General features: G+C 48.5%; 2 protein-coding genes across 2 annotated transcripts in view; one reads left to right on the top strand and one right to left on the bottom strand.

The window, feature by feature from the left end:
• The window catches only part of MRPL54 (mitochondrial ribosomal protein L54), a 59445-nt gene that overhangs the window by 36521 nt on the left and 7826 nt on the right, over positions 1–15098 (bottom strand). The window contains exon 2 of the mRNA XM_069649424.1: positions 14473–14629. Coding sequence (XP_069505525.1) covers positions 14473–14629 — 157 coding nt within the window. The remainder of the gene's footprint in view (positions 1–14472; positions 14630–15098) is intronic.
• On the top strand, positions 1312–4395 carry LOC138459847 (octapeptide-repeat protein T2-like; the record flags this gene model as incomplete). Its single annotated transcript, XM_069607222.1, has 3 exons — positions 1312–1608; positions 2278–2337; positions 4345–4395. Coding segments are annotated over 3 exons (408 nt in total), but the record flags the coding sequence as incomplete, so codon positions are not given.

The raw sequence follows: 15098 nt of genomic DNA on the forward strand, positions 1-15098 counted from the left end.
AGAGAAAGGCGAGAGAGAGCGAGAAAGAGAAAGGCCGAGAGAGAGAGAACAGAGAAAGGCCGAGAGAGGAGAGAGAAAGAGAAAGGCCGAGAGAGAGAGAGAAAGAGAAAGGCCGAGAGAGAGAGAAAGAGAAAGGCCGAGAGAAAGAGAAAGGCCGAGAGAAAGAGAAAGGCCGAGAGAAAGAGAAAGGCCGAGAGAAAGAAGAAGGCAAGAGAGAGAAGAGGAGAGAAAGAGAGAGAGAAAAGAGAGAGAGAGAGGAAGAGAGAGAAAGAGAAAGGCCGAGAGAGAGAGAAAGAGAAAGGCCGGAGAGAGAGAGAAAGAGAAAGGCCGAGAGAGAGAAAGAGAAAGGCAGAGAGAGAGAAAGAGAAAGGCCGAGAGAGAAAGAGAAAGGCCGAGAGAGAAAGAGAAAGAGAAAGGCCGAGAGAGAGAGAGAAAGAGAAAGGCCGAGAGAGAGAGAAAGAGAAAGGCCGAGAGAGAAAGAGAAAGGCCGAGAGAGAAGAGAAAGAGAAAGGCCGAGAGAGAGAGAAAGAGAAAGGCCGAGAGAGAGAGAAAGAGAAAGGCAGAAAGAGAAAGGCCGAGAGAGAGAAAGAGAAAGGCCGAGAGAGAGAGAAAGAGAAAGGCCGAGAGAGAGAAAGAGAAAGGCCGAGAGAGAGAGAAAGAGAAAGGCCGAGAGAGAGAGAAAGAGAAAGGCCGAGAGAGAGAGAAAGAGAAAGGCCGAGAGAGAGAGAAAGAGAAAGGCCGAGAGAGAGAGAAAGAGAAAGGCCGAGAGAGAGAGAAAGAGAAAGGCCGAGAGAGAGAGAAAGAGAAAGGCCGAGAGAGAGAGAAAGAGAAAGGCCGAGAGAGAGAGAGAAAGAGAAAGGCCGAGAGAGAGAGAAAGAGAAAGGCCGAGAGAGAAAGAGAAAGGCCGAGAGAGAGAAAGAGAAAGGCCGAGAGAGAGAGAAAGAGAAAGGCCAGAGAGAGAGAAAGAGAAAGGCCGAGAGAGAGAGAAAGAGAAAGGCCGAGAGAGAGAGAAAGAGAAAGGCCGAGAGAGAGAGAAAGAGAAAGGCCGAGAGAGAGAGAGAAAGAGAAAGGCCGAGAGAGAGAAAGAGAAAGGCCGAGAGAGAGAGAAAGAGAAAGGCCGAGAGAGAGAAAGAGAAAGGCCGGAAGAGAGAGAAAGAGAAAGGCCGAGAGAGAGAGAAAGAGAAAGGCCGAGAGAGAGAGAAAGAGAAAGGCCGAGAGAGAGAAAGAGAAAGGCCGAGAGAGAAAGGCCGAGAGAGAGAGAAAGAGAAAGGCCGAGAGAGAGAGAAAGAGAAAGGCAGAAAGAGAAAGGCCGAGAGAGAGAGAAAGAGAAAGGCCGAGAGAGAGAAAGAGAGAGAGAAAGAGAAAGGCCGAGAGAAAGAGAAAGGCCGAGAGAAAGAGAAAGGCCGAGAGAGAGAGAAAGAGAAAGGCCGAGAGAAAGAGAAAGGCAAAGAGAAAGAGAAAGGCCGAGAGAAAGAGAAAGGCCGAGAGAGAGAGAAAGAGAAAGGCCGAGAGAGAGAGCAAGAGAAAGGCCGAGAGAGAGAGAAAGAGAAAGGCCGAGAGAGAGAGAAAGAGAAAGGCCGAGAGAGAGAGAAAGAGAAAGGCCGAGAGAGAGAGAGAAAGAGAAAGGCCGAGAGAGAGAAAGGGGCCGAGAGAAAGAGAAAGGCCGAGAGAAAGAGAAAGGCCGAGAGAGAGAGAGAAAGAGAAAGGCCGAGAGAGAGAAAGAGAAAGAGAAAGGCCGAGAGAGAGAAAGAGAAAGGCCGAGAGAGAAAGGCCGAGAGAGAGAGAGAGAAAGGCCGAGAGAGAGAAAGAGAAAGGCCAGAAAGAGAAACCGAGAGAGAGAAAGAGAAAGGCCGAGAGAGAGAAAGAGAGAGAGAAAGAGAAAGGCCGAGAGAAAGAGAAAGGCCGAGAGAAAGAGAAAGGCCGAGAGAAAGAGAAAGGCCGAGAGAAAGAGAAAGGCAAAGAGAAAGAGAAAGGCCGAGAGAGAAAGAGAAAGGCCGAGAGAGAGAAAGAGAAAGGCCGAGAGAGAGAAAGAGAAAGGCCGAGAGAGAGAGAAAGAGAAAGGCCGAGAGAGAGAGAAAGAGAAAGGCCGAGAGAGAGAGAAAGAGAAAGGCCGAGAGAGAGAGAAAGAGAAAGGCCGAGAGAGAGAGAAAGAGAAAGGCCGAGAGAGAGAGAAAGAGAAAGGCCGAGAGAGAGAGAAAGAGAAAGGCCGAGAGAGAGAGAAAGAGAAAGGCCGAGAGAGAGAGAAAGAGAAAGGCCGAGAGAGAGAAAGAGAAAGGCAGAGAGAGAGAAAGAGAAAGGCAGAGAGAAAGAGAGAAAGAGAAAGGCAGAGAGAAAGAGAGAAAGAGAAAGGCAGAGAGAAAGAGAAAGGCAGAGAGAGAGAGAGAAAGAGAAAGGCAGAGAGAGAGAGAAAGAGAAAGGCAAGAGAGAGAGAAAGGCCGAGAGAGAAATAAAGGCCGAGAGGCCGAGAGAGAAAGGCCGAGAGGCCGAGAGAGAAAGGCCGAGAGAGAAAGAGAAAGGCCGAGAGAGAAAGAGAAAGGCCGAGAGAGAAAGGCCGAGAGAGAAAGAAAGAGAAAGGCAGAGAGAGAGAGAAAGGCCAAGAGAGAAAGAGAAAGGCCGAAAGAGAAAGGCCGAGAGAGAAAGAAAGAGAAAGGCCGAGAGAGAAAGAAAGAGAAAGGCCGAGAGAGAAAGAAAGAGAAAGGCAGAGAGAGAGAGAAAGGCCAAGAGAGAAAGAGAAAGGCCGAAAGAGAAAGGCCGAGAGAGAAAGAAAGAGAAAGGCCGAGAGAGAAAGAGAAAGGCCGAGAGAGAGAAAGGAAGAGAAAGGCAGAGAGAGAGAAAGAAAGAGAAAGGCCGAGAGAGAGAAAGAAAGAGAAAGGCCGAGAGAGAGAGAGAAAGAGAAAGGCCGAGAGAGAGAGAGAGAGAAAGAGAAAGGCCGAGAGAGAGAAAGAGAAAGGCCGAGAGAGAGAGAGAAAGAGAAAGGCCGAGAGAGAAAGAGAAAGGCCGAGAGAGAGAGAAAGAGAAAGGCCGAGAGAGAGAGAGAAAGAGAAAGGCCGAGAGAGAAAGAGAAAGGCCGAGAGAGAGAAAGGGGCCGAGAGAAAGAGAAAGGCCGAGAGAAAGAGAAAGGCCGAGAGAGAGAGAGAGAAAGAGAAAGGCCGAGAGAGAGAAAGAGAAAGGCCGAGAGAGAAAGGCCGAGAGAGAGAGAGAAAGGCAGAAAGAGAAACCGAGAGAGAGAAAGAGAAAGGCCGAGAGAGAGAAAGAGAGAGAGAGAGAGAAAGAGAAAGGCCGAGAGAAAGAGAAAGGCCGAGAGAAAGAGAAAGGCCGAGAGAAAGAGAAAGGCAAAGAGAAAGAGAAAGGCAAAGAGAAAGAGAAAGGCCGAGAGAGAGAGAAAGAGAAAGGCCGAGAGAGAGAGAAAGGCCGAGAGAGAAAGGCCGAGAGAGAGAGAGAGAAAGGCCGAGAGAGAGAAAGAGAAAGGCAGAAAGAGAAACCGAGAGAGAGAAAGAGAAAGGCCGAGAGAGAGAAAGAGAAAGGCCGAGAGAGAGAGAAAGAGAAAGGCCGAGAGAGAGAGAAAGAGAAAGGCCGAGAGAGAGGCCGAGAGAGAGAGAAAGGCCGAGAGAGAGGCCGAGAGAGAGAGAGAAAGAGAAAGGCCGAGAGAGAGAGAGAAAGAGAAAGGCCGAGAGAGAGAGAGAAAGAGAAAGGCCGAGAGAGAGAGAGAAAGAGAAAGGCCGAGAGAGAGAGAGAAAGAGAAAGGCCGAGAGAGAGAGAAAGAGAAAGGCCGAGAGAGAGAGAAAGGCCGAGAGAGAAAGGCCGAGAGAGAGAGAGAAAGGCCGAGAGAGAGAAAGAGAAAGGCAGAAAGAGAAACCGAGAGAGAGAGAAAGAGAAAGGCCGAGAGAGAGAGAAAGAGAAAGGCCGAGAGAGAGAGAAAGAGAAAGGCCGAGAGAGAGGCCGAGAGAGAGAGAAAGGCCGAGAGAGAGGCCGAGAGAGAGAGAGAAAGAGAAAGGCCGAGAGAGAGAGAGAAAGAGAAAGGCCGAGAGAGAGAGAGAAAGAGAAAGGCCGAGAGAGAGAGAGAAAGAGAAAGGCCGAGAGAGAGAGAAAGAGAAAGGCCGAGAGAGAGAGAAAGAGAAAGGCCGAGAGAGAGAGAAAGAGAAAGGCCGAGAGAGAGAGAGAAAGAGAAAGGCCGAGAGAAAGAGAAAGGCCGAGAGAAAGAGAAAGGCCGAGAGAGAGAGAAAGAGAAAGGCCGAGAGAGAGAGAAAGAGAAAGGCCGAGAGAGAGAGAAAGAGAAGGCCGAGAGAGAGAGAAAGAGAAAGGCCGAGAGAGAGAGAGAGAAAGAGAAAGGCCGAGAGAGAGAGAGAGAAAGAGAAAGGCCGAGAGAGAGAAAGAGAAAGGCCGAGAGAGAGAGAGAGAAAGAGAAAGGCCGAGAGAGAGAGAGAAAGAGAAAGGCCGAGAGAGAGAGAGAAAGAGAAAGGCCGAGAGAGAGAGAAAGAGAAAGGCCGAGAGAGAGAGAAAGAGAAAGGCCGAGAGAGAGAGAAAGAGAAAGGCCGAGAGAGAGAGAAAGAGAAAGGCCGAGAGAGAGAGAAAGAGAAAGGCCGAGAGAGAGAGAGAAAGAGAAAGGCCGAGAGAGAGAGAAAGAGAAAGGCCGAGAGAAAGAGAAAGGCCGAGAGAAAGAGAAAGGCCGAGAGAGAGAGAAAGAGAAAGGCCGAGAGAAAGAGAAAGGCCGAGAGAGAGAGAAAGAGAAAGGCCGAGAGAGAGAGAAAGAGAAAGGCCGAGAGAGAGAAAGAGAAAGGCCGAGAGAGAGAAAGAGAAAGGCAGAAAGAGAAACCGAGAGAGAGAAAGAGAGAGAGAGAGAGAGAAAGGCCAGGAGAGAGAGAGAAAGAGAAAGGCAGAGAGAGAAAGAGAAAGGCAGAGAGAGAAAGAGAAAGGCAGAGAGAGAAAGAGAAAGGCAGAGAGAGAAAGAGAAAGGCAGAGAGAGAAAGAGAAAGGCAGAGAGAGAAAGAGAAAGGCAGAGAGAGAAAGAGAAAGGCAGAGAGAGAAAGAGAAAGGCAGAGAGAGAAAGAGAAAGGCAGAGAGAGAAAGAGAAAGGCAGAGAGAGAAAGAGAAAGGCAGAGAGAGAAAGAGAGAGAGAGGCGCCGAGAGAGAGAGAAAGAGAAAGGCCGAAAGAGAAAGGCCGAGAGAGAAAGAGAAAGGCAGAGAGAAAGAGAAAGGCCGAGAGAGAGAGAAAGAGAAAGGCCGAGAGAGAGAGAAAGAGAAAGGCCAGGAGAGAGAGAAAGAGAAAGGCCAGGAGAGAGAGAAAGAGAAAGGCCAGGAGAGAGAGAAAGAGAAAGGCCAGGAGAGAGAGAAAGAGAAAGGCCAGGAGAGAGAGAAAGAGAAAGGCCAGGAGAGAGAGAAAGAGAAAGGCCAGGAGAGAGAGAAAGAGAAAGGCCAGGAGAGAGAGAAAGAGAAAGGCCAGGAGAGAGAGAAAGAGAAAGGCCAGGAGAGAGAGAAAGAGAAAGGCCAGGAGAGAGAGAGAGAAAAAGGCCAGGAGAGAGAGAAAAAGGCCAGGAGAGAGAGAAAAAGGCCAGGAGAGAGAGAAAAAGGCCAGGAGAGAGAGAGAAAGGCCAGGAGAGAGAGAGAAAGAGAAAGGCCGAGAGAGAGAAGAGAAAGGCCGAGAGAGAGAGAGAAAGGCCGAGAGAGAAAGGCCGAGAGAGAGAGAGAAAGGCCGAGAGAGAAAGAGAAAGGCAGAAAGAGAAACCGAGAGAGAGAAAGAGAAAGGCCGAGAGAGAGAAAGAGAGAGAGAGAGAGAAAGAGAAAGGCCGAGAGAAAGAGAAAGGCCGAGAGAAAGAGAAAGGCCGAGAGAGAGAGAAAGGCAGAAAGAGAAAGGCCGAGAGAGAGAGAAAGAGAAAGGCCGAGAGAGAGAGAAAGGCAGAAAGAGAAAGGCCGAGAGAGAGAGAAAGAGAAAGGCCGAGAGAGAGAAAAGAGAAAGGCCGAGAGAGAGAGAAAGAGAAAGGCCGAGAGAGAGAGAAAGAGAAAGGCCGAGAGAGAGAGAAAGAGAAAGGCCGAGAGAGAGAGAGAAAGAGAAAGGCCGAGAGAGAGAGAGAAAGAGAAAGGCCGAGAGAGAGAGAGAAAGGCCGAGAGAGAGAGAGAAAGGCCGAGAGAGAGAAAGAGAGAGAGAAAGAGAAAGGCCGAGAGAAAGAGAAAGGCCGAGAGAAAGAGAAAGAGAAAGGCCGAGAGAGAGAGAAAGAGAAAGGCCGAGAGAAAGAGAAAGGCCGAGAGAGAGAGAAAGAGAAAGGCCGAGAGAGAGAGAAAGAGAAAGGCAGAAAGAGAAAGGGGCCGAGAGAAAGAGAAAGGCCGAGAGAAAGAAAGAGAAAGGCCGAGAGAGAAAGGCCGAGAGAGAGAGAGAGAAAGGCCGAGAGAGAGAAAGAGAAAGGCAGAAAGAAAAACCGAGAGAGAGAAAGAGAAAGGCCGAGAGAGAGAAAGAGAGAGAAAGGCCGAGAGAGAAAGAGAAAGGCAGAGAGAGAGAAAGAGAAAGGCCGAGAGAGAGAAAGAGAAAGGCCAGGAGAGAGAGAGAAAGAGAAAGGCCAGGAGAGAGAGAGAAAGAGAAAGGCCAGGAGAGAGAGAGAAAGAGAAAGGCCAGGAGAGAGAGAGAAAGAGAAAGGCAGAGAGAGAAAGAGAAAGGCAGAGAGAGAAAGAGAAAGGCAGAGAGAGAAAGAGAAAGGCAGAGAGAGAAAGAGAAAGGCAGAGAGAGAAAGAGAAAGGCAGAGAGAGAGAGAAAGGCAGAGAGAAAGAGAAAGAGAAAGGCAGAGAGAGAAAGAGAAAGGCAGAGAGAGAAAGAGAAAGGCAGAGAGAGAAAGAGAAAGGCAGAGAGAGAAAGAGAAAGGCAGAGAGAGAAAGAGAGAGAGAGGCGCCGAGAGAGAGAGAAAGAGAAAGGCCGAAAGAGAAAGGCCGAGAGAGAAAGAGAAAGGCCAGGAGAGAGAGAAAGAGAAAGGCCAGGAGAGAGAGAAAGAGAAAGGCCAGGAGAGAGAGAAAGAGAAAGGCCAGGAGAGAGAGAAAGAGAAAGGCCGAGAGAGAGAGAAAGAGAAAGGCCGAGAGAGAGAAAGAGAAAGGCAGAGAGAGAAAGAGAAAGGCAGAGAGAGAAAGAGAAAGGCAGAGAGAGAAAGAGAAAGGCAGAGAGAGAAAGAGAAAGGCAGAGAGAGAAAGAGAGAGAGAGGCGCCGAGAGAGAGAGAAAGAGAAAGGCCGAAAGAGAAAGGCCGAGAGAGAAAGAGAAAGGCCAGGAGAGAGAGAAAGAGAAAGGCCAGGAGAGAGAGAAAGAGAAAGGCCGAGAGAGAGAGAAAGAGAAAGGCCAGGAGAGAGAGAAAGAGAAAGGCCGAGAGAGAGAGAAAGAGAAAGGCCGAGAGAGAGAAAGAGAAAGGCAGAGAGAGAGAAAGAGAAAGGCAGAGAGAGAAAGAGAAAGGCAGAGAGAGAAAGAGAAAGGCAGAGAGAGAAAGAGAGAGAGAGGCGCCGAGAGAGAGAGAAAGAGAAAGGCCGAAAGAGAAAGGCCGAAAGAGAAAGAGAAAGGCCGAGAGAGAAAGAGAAAGGCCGAGAGAGAGAGAAAGAGAAAGGCGCCGAGAGAGAGAGAAAGAGAAAGGCCGAGAGAGAGAGAAAGAGAAAGGCCGAGAGAGAGAGAAAGAGAAAGGCCGAGAGAGAGAGAAAGAGAAAGGCCAGGAGAGAGAGAAAGAGAAAGGCCAGGAGAGAGAGAAAGAGAAAGGCCAGGAGAGAGAGAAAGAGAAAGGCCAGGAGAGAGAGAAAGAGAAAGGCCAGGAGAGAGAGAAAGAGAAAGGCCAGGAGAGAGAGAAAGAGAAAGGCCAGGAGAGAGAGAAAAAGGCCAGGAGAGAGAGAGAAAGAGAAAGGCCGAGAGAGAGAGAAAGGCCGAGAGAGAGAGAGAGAAAGGCCGAGAGAGAGAGAGAGAAAGGCCGAGAGAGAGAGAGAGAAAGGCCGAGAGAGAGAGAGAAAGGCCGAGAGAGAGAGAGAAAGGCAGAGAGAGAAAGAGAAAGGCAGAGAGAGAAAGAGAAAGGCAGAGAGAGAAAGAGAGAGAGAGGCGCCGAGAGAGAGAGAAAGAGAAAGGCCGAAAGAGAAAGAGAAAGGCCGAGAGAGAAAGAGAGAGGCGCCGAGAGAGAGAGAAAGAGAAAGGCCGAGAGAGAAAGAGAAAGGCCGAGAGAGAAAGAGAAAGGCCGAGAGAGAAAGAGAAAGGCAGAGAGAGAGAAAGAGAAAGGCAGAGAGAGAGAAAGAGAAAGGCAGAGAGAAAGAGAGAAAGAGAAAGGCAGAGAGAAAGAGAGAAAGAGAAAGGCAGAGAGAAAGAGAAAGGCAGAGAGAGAGAGAGAAAGAGAAAGGCAGAGAGAGAGAGAAAGAGAAAGGCAGAGAGAGAGAAAGGCCGAGAGAGAAATAAAGGCCGAGAGGCCGAGAGAGAAAGGCCGAGAGAGAAAGAGAAAGGCCGAGAGAGAAAGAGAAAGGCCGAGAGAGAAAGGCCGAGAGAGAAAGAAAGAGAAAGGCAGAGAGAGAGAGAAAGGCCAAGAGAGAAAGAGAAAGGCCGAAAGAGAAAGGCCGAGAGAGAAAGAAAGAGAAAGGCCGAGAGAGAAAGAAAGAGAAAGGCCGAGAGAGAGAAAGGAAGAGAAAGGCAGAGAGAGAGAAAAAAAGAGAAAGGCCGAGAGAGAGAAAGAAAGAGAAAGGCCGAGAGAGAGAAAGAAAGAGAAAGGCCGAGAGAGAGAAAGAAAGAGAAAGGCCGAGAGAGAAAGGCCGAGAGAGAGAAAGGCCGAGAGAGAGAAAGGCCGAGAGAGAGAAAGGCCGAGAGAGAGAGAAAGGCCTAGAGAGAAAGAGAAAGGCCGAGAGAGAAAGAAAGAGAAAGGCCGAGAGAGAAAGAAAGAGAAAGGCCGAGAGAGAAAGAAGGAGAAAGAGAAAGGCCGAGAGAGAAAGGCTGAGAGAAAGAGAAAGGCCGAGAGAGAAAGAGAAAGGCCGAGAGAGAAAGAGAAAGGCCGAGAGAGAGAGGCCGCAGACCAGGCATTGAAAGGATGCATGTTAATAGATAATTTAGAGCATATCCTGAGGGTGGGATGGGGTGGCGGGGACCAGGTTGGCAACAGTTTTGTTTGGGTGGGGTTGAAAAAAAAGTGTTCTAAAGGAATAACATGCACCAGGATCTGTGTAGGACAACATACCTTTTAAGTTTGGTTTTCAAAAATTGCCTTAAGAGTATACATGGTGCCTTTGCTTTGGTTTTGTATTCATATACTTTTAAAATAAACATTTTATTTTAAAAAAAAAAACAGAAATTTTGCAGTGAACAGTCATCTTTTTGAAGGCTCACCCTCACCTGCCCTCTGCCCCCCACCATCTAAAATAAGAGATGAAACAGAAGGCATCTCTATTAAACAGAAAAGATCTAGGTCCCATATAGGTTTTCCGTGCAGATGGCTAACCAAATATTATCAGGCATATCCCTATTAAGTGTCAGCTTAGAAGACAATTCAAGAATCAACAGGCATGTTTCAAATGAGATCTCACCTGTACAAACTCAAACACGTGCTCATGTTCTGCTAGTTTAATGACCACTCAGTCGCTAAAAAAGAAAAATCATGTTCTGTCATGAAACACAGGGCGCAGGGTCGCCCATCGGGTGGTTTGACCTCGATCGGGCCATGTGATGAAATGCATATTTGCATCAATGTCTGTTTTGGTGTGTTAGCCACTAATTTTAAGATTGTACTTCAGGACACCTGGCACCTTTTAGTTGCAACTGCGTATTTGCATGCAGGAATTAGTAACAAATTCTTGGGGTGGAGGAGACGGACACAATTCTATCTGGAGATTTAAACTCGGAATGCTTCAAGGGGAAAAGTCAGGTGGCCTCCTTCACAAATCCAGGGGCTGGGAAAGAAAAACAGCAAAACGGAGGTCAAGGGGGTTGGGACGTAAGTGTTGAAAGGAACTGTACCAAACGATCCAACAAGAAATTATACCTGGTTGAATGGTTCCTCCCACTCGACAATAGATTAGATCTTCACTGACAAATGGCTCTGACAAATGTAAGAAACGTGACTGTAGCAATCACAGTAGGTTAATAGTGTGTTTGAGCCGTTAGTGAAGAATGGAGTGGAGACAGGGTGGTCCCCAGGACATAATAGTTATTCCAGTAGGGAATAGACTCAGTTGGAATAAGAGATCAGCGATGCAGGTAAACGATACCTTTATGGAACGTCTTAGATAGACCACCCTTGACTGGAAGTATAAAACGTTTACAGTGGACGTTTTCAATACTTTTGTTGGGGGAATTAGATATTCGAGTTTAGCACCTGTTAAACCTGTTTTGAAATTAAACAGGCATGTCCATGCCTCTGATATAGAGGTTGCTTCAAGGGAGAAAGTGCTGAGAGCAAAGATTGAGGGGGTAATTCATGGAATAAAAGTGCGCCGAAATTTGTGGCGCAAGCGTGAAAAAGCTAGCGCACGCGCATGATTCATGGAAGGCCCTGCACGTGTTTTTCCAGGGATATGCGCCAAAAATCACACGTGGCGCACGCGAGCGGACTCGTCAATGCAACATCCCGAACGCCATGCGCAACGCGCACAGGGAAAGCACGCAACGTGTACGGCACACATCAAAAAGGGGACGGAACACACACAAATACGTCCGCCACACGAAAGCCGGCCGAAGCGTCCTCGCGCAGTATAAAAGTGCACGCAACAACAAACATGTATACACAGCTACAATGAATGTCCCATTTCTTGCAGCACTGATCGTGGGACCCGCATTTTTTTTTACCAAGACCAGCCTTTTTGGGGATGCCCGATGACCAGGTATAGGTATCCACCTCATATCATCCTAGACCTGGTCACTGAGTGGGAAAATGAACTCACATCACCCACCCTGTGCTCCAAAGCATTGAACCCGGTCATTACAGCGGACAACATAGTGGGGGGCGTCTCACAGCCCACACAGTCACGTTGCCTACACCAGGTGTTGGCAATCACTGCGCGCCCCTCAGTCCGCAGGCACATATACATGCACAGAACACCCGCAGAAAGGAACACCTGCAGAAAGGCAGGCCGTGGTCCTGGACTTCTACAAGGTGACACTTTCCCAAAGTGCTTGGTGCCATAAATTGCACCCATGCGTCACTGGCACCGTCCATACCGTACCGGCATATTACGAGTAACCTTGGCGGGTGGGGGGCTGTGTGGTGATCGCCACAGCTGCACCTACCACTACCGGTGGGCCCGTGTCAGCACATGCTACTTACTGTCGGGTCGCAATGGTGCCAGGGTCTGATACAACAGCAACATCACCTGGAGCCGCAGGGGGTGGTGGCATGGCTGCACCAGCAGGTGGCTGGATATCCTGCCCCTGTGGTGAACCCCTGCCTCTTTGCGCTCGGCGGCCACCCTTCCCTGGTCACCCCGGCCACGTGCCCGACCCCTCCCAACACTTGCAGGACACCCAGCTGAGCCCTCCCATAACCTTTGGTGGCCTCCCAACCATGGCACGGATTTACTACTGCCAATGGGAGGTGCACTGAACAATTGTCCTGGTCAATTGGGGTAAAGGGGGCAGGGTATGTGATGGTAGACGCATCCCTGTGCTCCAGCAAGGCTGCCTGTGGACCCTGGGGATAAATGACGTTCATGCAACGCTTGGGCACCCCAAAAATACAAGAAAAATGTATATGCAACCCCTGCAGCCCACGTGCATGTAAGAAAGAAAAAAAAAAAAGCGTACGCGATTAACACGCGGGCTACTATGACGTCAATAAATGGGATACATGACAAACAGGGGCACCCGCAGTGGGAAAAATGTGCGACTCACCGTCTGAGTGGAAAATAAATATGCGTAGGCACTGTTACCACTGTGAAGTAATCGTGTGTGAACCCCAAAATAGGAAAAACACATGCATCGGTCTCCACTGAAAGCACGTACAGCACGCTGCAGACCCGCACGGACCATTTACACGTGCAGAAGGAAACGCATGTGCACATTACATCACTTACACGCTTAGGCCCTTTCCTCGAATTACACGCAGACCATCACCCCAGACCACGCCCCGCAGGCAGCCCATCACCCCTGACCATGCCCCGCAGGCAGCCCATCACCCCTGACCATGCCCCGCAGGCAGCCCACACCACATGGGACTACCTTATACCCCTGGGCATGCCCTTGAGGCAGCCCAACACCCCAGACCATGACCCGCAGGCAGCCCACACCACAGTGGGGACATTTTCCAAGCAATTTGCCTGGCACAGGCGGAGTACGTGTATTCAAGGGAGTGCATGAGTTGATTTTCCAGATGTTTTGGCTGCCACGAGCGGGGCACCTGTATCCAAGGGGCGTACAAGTACATTTTCATGCGTTTTGGCTGCTGCGAGCGGGGTACGTGAAGTTTTTCACACGATTACAGTGTAGTGGGCCTGTAAACTGGCCCAGGGTTAGCGCGGCTCTTTGTGCCGTATTGGGGATTTCGATGGCTTTTCCTTGCGCAAGGGGCGTTCTTGGGGTCGTAACTGGAGCTGCGGGATGTTCCCTGCTCCACAGCTCAAAATGGCTTGGGAAATCCATGAATATGCGGTGCGCCAGAATGCCGTTTAGCGCACGCTCCCTCTCTGCGCCAGCCGCGTGCGCTGCTTCTGCGCCAAATTCTATGAATTACCCCCTAGATGTATAAAGGGTAAGGGTGAGATTGAAGGGGCCCCTGAGGGACCCTCGTTTGTGGAAACAAGGCACAATCACCACACACGAACTGATATGCCAGACACGTGGTTGTATTCCCAAAATCTAGGGTTTATTGCAAAACAAATAGTCTCAGTTGGCCAACTGGTCCCACGCCCCGCGACGTGTGTCTATCAGACCTCGGGGGACGCAAGAGAGCGAAATTCATACAACAGTTACATATATCTGTGTTTTAAAGAACACAATGCTTCAGTTTCCTGCAAGCAAGCTGTGCGTAGGGAGAGAGACATTCCAGGCCTTGCTATCTCCTAGTTTCTATTTGTGTGCCGGTGATCAACTTGCTCTCCAAGGCTGTACCAGGCTCAGGGAAGGGGGGCCGCAAAGAAGAGCATAAGTCAAGTCATTTAATGTTCGCTCTAGCGTTTCTACTGTGCTTACCGAGACTAGCTGGCACCTGCTGTACTGATTAGAATGCCTTGCTGCTCACTCTCCAAGGATATGCAAGGGAGGGGACCGGACATGTCTGAGTTACTGCGTTATGTTTCAACATGCCACTTGCGGCATTGCATTGTGCACCAGTGAAGCAGAACAACATTTCAGCAAAGCAGTTTTACATGAGGCAAAAAGCAAATGTTAGAGAAAAACAAAATGGCGATTTCAGTCGCTTCAAAATGGGCACACCTTAGTCAAGCGATGGCTATATATTTCTAATACTAGATGCATGAGACGGTTGGTCTTCGGCCAACATAATACATAGCCTTATGATCGACGGGTGTCTACTTTTCTAGATCGACAAGATGTACACACTGGAGAAAAAAAATCTCTCTATTAAGACGGCAAAGCAGTCTTATAAGAACTGGCTCCAGGGATGCCGGGACATAAGGAGACAAAGGGATAAAGAAGTCATACGGTTAACCTTGCAAAATAAGAATATGCAGGTTTTTTGGAGGTTGATAAAGGACTTGAAAGGAATACAACCATGTCAGCAAATAAACTCTGACAGAGCAAGACTGGGTAATATACTTGAGTCCCTGTATGCTGAATCTGAGTGAATGGTTGTTGATCAAACTTACCAGCTAACTAGTGATAATAGCTGCAAGCTGGATGTTGACCGACAGGATGCAGGAAGTAGTAATTCATTTTAATAAGATATGGGCAGCTGGACTCCGAACTGTCAAGTTGCAGATTTTGTAACTCTGGTGGTCAGAGACCTTCAAACACCTAATGGTGTCTTGTACTGCAGTTCAAGGGAAAGAATGTATGCTGCTAAGAAAATGTGAAGATCTGTTTACATTGGTTGATGGGTAAACTGAATAGAGTCATTGTCTTGCGGGCCGCACAACCTCGCCAGTAGTAGCTGTGGTCACTTTTCTGAATTTTCTGTAGCTAGAACTCACAAACTAAAAGTAATGCGACCGCTCTGTCTTGGTCCCGTTTTGAGTTGGCAGATAATTTGTGGCATCATTGGAAAAGTAGTATGGTGTGAAGGTTAGGCTTAAAGAACATCTCTTAGCTGTCTCCCCGCTAGAATTGTATCCTGCATATGATATGAAGGAACTTATTGGTGCCAGTTGTATGAGAAATTATGTTTTGTCAATTGGTTTTCACAGTGTTACAAAAAACATTTTTATAGTGCAATTATGTATTCTTATATATTATAACATTGATTTATGTGAAAATTCTATTTCTTTTTTTAGAAATGGTTTGTTGTAAAAAACGTTAAAGGTTAAATTGATTTTTTTTAATTATTCGACAATTAAAACTTGTTTTAAAACTTTTAATAAAAAAAACCCAAAATATGAACCCTTACCAGTCAGGATACTCTGAATCCGGTTTAAGTGTCACCTCTGGTCCCTGCTTGTAGATGTTCACTCCCATGGCATGTGTGGTGAGTAGCACAGGATCTTTGCAAACCTCTGGCCCTTTTACTTCTTCTTTGGCCACACTCCTCCCTTTACCCTTGACAACTGCAAGTAAAGAGATTAGATATCAGCTCAGTCTTAGATGTTGCTCTTTGCGTTGACAAAGTGACTGACGGCCCTTCTCTAAAAAGTCAGGGCATAAATGTTTTTTTTAAAGGGCTCTATGGCACTTTACAAAACGTAATGAGTTGGTACAAATTCTAGCAATGACGACATTAACACAGGATACAGAAGAAGAGAAACCATCACGAAGAAATGCAATGATAGTCCAAGGAATGGTCAAATTGTAAGTCAGGCAATGAAAATAGCTGCAAGACATAAGCCAGCCATAGGATAATGCCCGGAACCAATAGAAATCGTCACGTATGCGAAAGCCCAGCCAGGCAGATGGAATAAGAACGCTGGCCTCCGGGTCACCCCCATCCCATCCCATACAGGGGAGGCTCCAGGGCAAGCAGCTAGGTGCAGGGCCAGCTACCAAGGTCCTGTCGTGCAACTCCACCTGGGCAGCGTC

Source organism: Ambystoma mexicanum, chromosome 1p (assembly GCF_040938575.1).
Source record: "Ambystoma mexicanum isolate Mex_15411 chromosome 1p, UKY_AmexF1_1, whole genome shotgun sequence".
NCBI classification, from domain to species: domain Eukaryota; kingdom Metazoa; phylum Chordata; class Amphibia; order Caudata; family Ambystomatidae; genus Ambystoma; species Ambystoma mexicanum.